This window comes from Mchenga conophoros, linkage group LG12, assembly GCF_057382185.1.
Source record: "Mchenga conophoros isolate Kocher_MC1m ecotype Shallow Benthic linkage group LG12, M_conophoros_male_GT1.1, whole genome shotgun sequence".
In the NCBI taxonomy this organism is placed as follows: domain Eukaryota; kingdom Metazoa; phylum Chordata; class Actinopteri; order Cichliformes; family Cichlidae; genus Mchenga; species Mchenga conophoros.
This window is the reverse complement of record NC_140537.1, coordinates 6,173,917-6,180,388: the sequence shown is the minus strand read 5'-3', so window position 1 is coordinate 6,180,388 and position 6,472 is coordinate 6,173,917. Positions and strand designations below refer to the sequence as shown.

General features: G+C 44.8%; 1 protein-coding gene across 1 annotated transcript; it reads right to left on the bottom strand.

Moving 5' to 3' along the window:
- Positions 1–2,067: 2,067 nt before the first annotated feature.
- bmp10 (bone morphogenetic protein 10) lies at positions 2,068–6,059 on the bottom strand. The gene is made up of 2 exons (XM_085293472.1): positions 5,217–6,059; positions 2,068–4,692 (listed from the first exon to the last, which is right to left on the bottom strand). The coding sequence occupies exons 1-2, from the start codon at positions 5,623–5,625 to the stop codon at positions 3,659–3,661; spliced, it is 1,443 nt and encodes a 480-aa protein (XP_085149598.1). The 5' UTR covers positions 5,626–6,059; the 3' UTR covers positions 2,068–3,658.
- Positions 6,060–6,472: the final 413 nt, after the last annotated feature.

Below are 6,472 nucleotides of genomic sequence, written 5' to 3'. Positions count from 1 at the left end.
GTGAGCAGGTAAGAGCATCGGCTCGTGCTCCAGTCCAAACTACAGCCCTTTTTTGCGCAACTTTCCTTTCACTTCACTGTCCAATAAAGGCAAAAATGCCAAAAAACAAAAACAAAGAAGCTTTTAATATATTTCTTTGGAAACTTTGAAAAGTGAGGGCCATTACTTTAATGAAGAATGACATGTGAATACTTTCAACGAGCTGAATTTGCTAAGTCATCCTTGGCTGGGACTACTGCAGTCATCTGTTTGTCATTACAATGGGCTCTCTGAAGTTTCGCAACAGCAGACCCAAATGTTTCAAAGGTGCTTAAACATTTGGAGGAGATTTTTTGTTTCTGTTGCTCATGATGATCATGCAGTGCCTGGGAAAACTGCGCTTTTCCTGAGAAGATTTGAGGACAGAGCAGCAAGAGATGAGCGCTGGGTGGTGGAGCCAGGAGATTTAACGATAAGCATGTGATCCAAAACGGAAACAATCAGGCCTTATTACAGACCCAACGTCAGAGTTTAGGGCGAGTCACTCAGCTGTGGGTGACACACACCAAAACACACGTTCACAGCGGGACGCACGTCGGGGTCCAGCAGTCGGCGTCGTGATGTCAAGCCCGAGGAGAATTACTGAAGCACTTTGAAGCGTCTGTACACGGGGAACTGCTCTGAATGTTTACTTGTTAGGTGGGCTCTTAAACTTGGCACGTAGGCTGAATGCTCCACATGAAGTAACAGTTCATAAAATCCTTTCAAATCAAGAGTGAGAAACAACAAGAGCTCTGCAGTAGTCCTTATCAAAGGAGCACAAACCAAAGACTTCCCATTTCATCATATTCCCTGAAAGCTTGCCATTCAGTGACAAAGGCCAGATTCATATTTCTTCCATAGTTCTGTAAATATTCAATTAGCAAGCTTCGCATAGCTGAGGCCGCCTGTTGTCTCAGTAATTGAGGTTCCTGCTCTCTTGTTGCCATTTTTAGCCGACCTCTGCTCTCGTCTTGCGTGAGGGGCCATCCAGCGCCCGAGTTGTTTGCTTCTCAAACATTTTGGTGCACTTGTCATCAGCTGGCTGTGGCCAAAACAGTTTTTTTCCTCTTCTTTTTGGCAAAAGCAACTTAAAACAAGCGCAGCTATTTTGTAAATACGACATTCTGAAAGGCAGCGGAAGGATTGCAAAACGATAGGACTGTAATAATTTAGCTATGCTATGATTTCAAAAGATGCATTTTAAACATTACACTTCTCACATTTATTTGCTGTATTTGTGATCAGAATCATTGGGTTTTGTACCAAGTGTGCAGGCAGCTAGGCTACAGTTAGCTTGGCCTTTAACAGAGGATACAAACAGGTTGTGTGTGCGTTTTCTTAATATTCATTTGTGACTACGTTTATTTTATAGTCGCTTGCCTCCATTCTTTTCCTAGCTTTCTATAGTTCACTTCACACATTTAAGTCTCCATATTTCATCTTTGACCTAATTTCCTGCAGCTTTAGCAGTTTTATTTACTAGAGGTGGGCGGATTGATGCAAATATCGATAGTCTCTATATCATTAGTTGTGGTGGATTGATACTACTGCGACAGGATCGATACTTTGTTTCAATCCTCTGTGTAGTCCACGAAAAAATATGCCTCAAACATGCTCTTTGAACCGTTTTGTGTTGACTGTCACGTCTACTTTTTTAAAATAACTTATAATACCTTCAAAAAACAGAAATGTATCCAAAGAGCTTTACAGACAGACACATTTGCATTAAAGGTCTCCAAAAAAACAGTTTCAAAATACATGAAAAGCTGAAATGTGTTTGGAGCGGCCATTAAAATGTGCTCAGAATTTGCAAAGTTGTAACCCATGACACACTGATCTCCCCTACACAAGCTTCCTTTATAAGTAAAAAGTATCAGTACCAGCAAGACTGGCCCTGTGTTTACTTGGAATCAGATACCAAAAATGAGTAATATCGCACAGCACTATCATTTACCCAAACTGAGCACAAGTGCCTTTCATAGAACTTTATTGTGATCCACATGATTAACAAATCAGAAAGAACAGAAAGAGTTCAGCATTTCAGGTCTGAACTGCATCTTTTATTTAAATCTTCAGTGTGCATTGGTGCGTGAAAACAACATCACAGCCAGTCTTGCGATTGCAATCCCACAGACATTCACAGAAACCTCTGCAGCAGCAGAAAGAGATTTCTTTGCTTTTTTTTGTTTGTTTTTGCTTTTTATGAACAGGTTTTCCATCATTGCTATCTGCGGCCTGCGACCTGTCAGTGCGAGCAGTAGCTCGTCCGTTTTAATCATTAGCGGGGCCACAACTTATTTTCCCATGGTTCTTTGTTTGCTTGTGGTGCACGAACTGTGACCTGCAAGCTGATACTGCTGGCCCGGGTGATGTGCAAGTTTGGTGAAACTGCAGGGATCAGTGATTCAGGCACACGATTCATTCAGGATTTGTTTTTAATAATTATTCTTTATTCTTTCAGAAACTGTTAGCATTTCTCTTCCCAACAAAATTCACTTGTGCTGCAAATGCATTGTCATGGTTGCAAAAAACGTCTCTATGCTGACTTACAGTTATACATATATAGCTTTCTACTCTGTTATAAAAATCAATAAATTAGAACAATAAATAGTCTTTTATTTGACACAAGCAGCAGAGGTATCAAAAGGCCTTTAACAAAAGAAAATAATGATCTTCTTTGGGAATCCATCTATGGATGATGTGTAGCTGCTTCCCCACTCCACAGTAATGTTCCAACAAAGACATTTACCATCAAAGTAGGAAAAACAAAGGAGTTGGAGATATGTCCAGTTTGTGTGTCTGTGGGTGGGAGTGAGGCAGGGGGGTCCACACAGTGCTAGGTCAGCAAGACAAGCTAGTTAAGAATGTTTGTTGCCTAGGAATGTGGCCCACCCCTGCCTCACTCCCCCCGAAGCATCACCTCAAAAGCTTCTCACAGCGGCTTTAAGTTCTCCGAAGCTGAGTGGTGGCATACATGGTTCTCAACCAACAACACCTTGTTATCACTGAGGCTCGGGGGAGTGGAAAAGAGGCATGTGAAGTGGGAAATGGGGTTAGGATTGATAACCCTGACACTGGGACCTCAGCACAGTACCCACGTATCAGGAGGCCACAGGAGGCAGGCGGTGGGCCTGGAGAGTTCATGCCTTGTCAGGTTGCCTCGGGGAGTTCATTTCACTGCGCCGAGGCACATGAAGTGCTGATTAGTGTTTGCATCAAGTGGGGAGGCTAGAGATAAGTGGAGAGGAAGGCAGATGTCAGGGGAAAGGGGAGAGGGAGGGGGGCAGCGGGCCCACTAGTTCCCACCAGGCTGCAGGATGGGCTTGGTTCTTTGGGAAATCTTGAGACTTTCTAGTCTTACGTGTATGAGGACGTGCATCGTTATTGACAACAACGTCCATATTCACCTTTGCTGTATAAGATGAAATAATGTGTCTCGTGGTACAAGATATTATATTTGCTGCACATTTGAGAGTTCTTATAGTTTCATGCATAGTGACTGAACACATTCAGTCCTGCTGAGGAACCCTTATAGAGACTGTAGGAATCTGCATTCTCAGTTCATCTCCCTCTCTTTAGTTATTTTGTCCTTCCTCTTATCGTAAGACTTTCAGTAGACTTTCTAAGATAGTCCGGATTATCTGCAGCCACACTCGGCCACCACCATGCCTTCATACTTGTACTTGTAGGTGACCACCCCCGTGTCGTCCAGGTACAGCAGGGAGATGGGGTCCAGCTTGGTGGGCACACAGCACGCTCGTGCTGCCTTCTGAGGGCTGTTGATGTTGACCAGTGTCTGGACGATGGCGTGCTTGGTGGGTGTGACGTGCTTTGTCAGTGGGTAGGAACAAATTCCACTGCACTCAAAGGCATCATAACCAGTGGGGGCAAGGATCCAACTGTCCCATCCAATGTCCTTGAACTCTACGTACAGAGACTGCTTCTTGCAGTGGTTTCCCTTGGCGTTGCGGCGAATGCGAGAAGCCGAGTCATAGATGAGATTGGAGCGCATTTGGATTAGGTCTTCCTCATCTGGCTCACTTTCTTCACTCCCCCAAGTCCCAAAGTCATTCTGCACGACCATGTTAGAGGTTTCGTGGTCGATCATCTCATTCAGTTCCCGCCTGTCATCGCGGTGATCGCTGCTCTGATCATCGGAAAAAACAATTAGCAGGGGTTTGTGTTTTTTCTCTGGGCTCGTGTCAATCTTCATGTCCCCTTGAGGCAGACTGCTGTCTTTGTTGGCTTCTGTCACGTCTTGAACATTACCATCATCGGCGATGCTGGCAATATGCACCTCCAACCTGTGTGTGGTTCCATCGTCAGATCCATGCCAGCGCTGCACAGCAGCAGTGAGGTCAAACGCCTCCCAGCCGTTATCGGTGCCGTAGACCTGGCGCGAAGCCAGTTCCACCAACTCTATCCGCTCCTCTCCTCCGCTGAATGCGTCTCCTCTGGCAGCGTTCGCATCCGTCACGTTATCGTCATGCGATACCAGCTCGTAGATAGTTACCCGGCGGTCGACACCAGCATAGAGGTGGCGATCGGTCTGGACTAGGGTGTAGAGGCGAAGCTCAGAAGCTGTGATGCGTTCATGATGTGGGACTGACACATTGAAGAGGAGAGGGTGGCGCCTCACTCCTCCCACACCAACAGCACTGGGAGAGGAATCTGGGCGAGGAGAAAAAAAAGTGGTTCAGACATAAACTTGCTTATTCAAGACAGAGAAACTTTGAACTCCTGTTTGAATTTAATCCAAACCGTCATGTCAAAGTAGAAATAACATTTTGAAATAAAAGGCTTTTTAAACTAAGGAAGAGTTTCAGTGTCATGAACTAAATCAAATACTAAACTTTGTACATATCTGAAAGGAGACCAGTTTCACAAGTCTTACAGATCACAGTGATAAGAATAAGAAGTGATAAGAAAAATCATTACACGTATTAACTTTGCATTTAACCCTGTAAGGTCGTCATTAAGGACAAGTAGCCCTTATTCCTAACCCCGTGCTTTAGAGGAAAATTAAAGGATTTCTTGTTGTGGCTGTTTTGTTTTGGAAAAATGAAAATGTTTGGATGTGTGTCAGAACATTTAGGCAAAGCTTTACCATAATTTAAGGTTAGGATAATTCAGAGGGAAAAAGTATCTCTTTTCTTCAATCTACATTATCAACAAGATACTGAGCAGTGACGTACCTTCGTTTTTGAAGCTGCGGATGATATTTGCCGTGGGCATGGCACTGTGGTCATTAGCAAAGCGGTTGTAGAGCTCCATCATGTATTCAGGTGGCTCCTGTCGTGTACTTCCAGGAGCTAAGGAAGGAGGACCCATGCCAGAGAGGTTGAAAGTACGCAGAAACTGTTCTTTTAGGCTCTCCAGCAGGTTTTGCACATCCTTGTTGCCGTCCTGCTCCAGCAACGATAAATCCACAACCCCTCCATGCCCGTCTCCGAGACCCGGAGCGGGACGCTGTCTCTGACGGGCACTGGAGATGGGGCTAGTCTCTCCACAGAGGGGCCCCTGAAGCAGCAGGATGGAGTATGTCAAGAACAAGGTCTTGGAGGTGCAAATGGTTCCCAGTTGAGAGACCCAAGTGCTCGCCATGGGAGAAATAATCTGCAGCAATTTAATTTATGCCCTCTAGGGTTGTCTTTGGATGAGTTCATGAAAAAAAAGAAAAGAAAAAAAAGATCTCTAATTCAGAGGTTAATTTAGGTAAAGATCAGTTTATCTGCAGGCTAAAAAGTTCTTTCAGCTGAAAAGTGTTGGTGGCCCTTGCACAGGCCAGTGTGAGCCTCTCTGCGTGTGTATTCCTGATGCTGTCTTCCAGACCTCACAGCATTTATTCTCACGCACACCTTTTGATGTCCTTTGCGACGCCGCTGTAGTTCCGGTGGCAGGGTGGCCGAGGCTCGTCTTTGTCCGTCCGACTCATCTCTGTTGTGTCCTCTGCTCTGTCAGTCTCCCTCTGTGCTCTGCTCTCTGTTGCCAGCTCTTTCTTTCTGTCCCTTATCTATGCTATGGTGGGCTCTGCATTGCTTCTGTGCGTATGGTCTTTTAGTTGGTGTGTGTGTGTATGTGTGTGTGCGTGCCTGCTTTCCCTTCAACTTTGTGAGATGCACATGACCGTGTTATCTCACAACTTCCTTAATGAGGATTTTGTAAACACTGTCCTGTAGCCTCTTCCTTGTGGAAGAGCTATTTTGTTTGGGTGGGTGCTCCAGAGTTGATATTCTGCACTTGTTTATTTGCTTTGTAAATGGTGGATTCTTGCGAGCTGCTGCCTAGGCTCCATTGACCATTTCTCTTTTTTTTTGGACAAAATACACCACAGGTCTGTTGATATCGTTCAGTGCACAGGATGCATCTATTAGGCAACGGTGGCACAAATGAAATTGAAATGCAATGAGGTGTGAGGCCTTAATGATAGAGCGTAAAAGATACTGAGTTC

Coding starts and splice junctions, on each gene's coding strand:
- bmp10 (XM_085293472.1), bottom strand. CDS start 5,625: ATGGCGAGCACTTGGGTCTCTCAACTGGGAACCATTTGCACCTCCAAG. Junction 4,693..5,216: donor CCGCAGCTTCAAAAACGAAG/GTACGTCACTGC, acceptor CTCCTCGCCCAG/ATTCCTCTCCCAGTGCTGTT.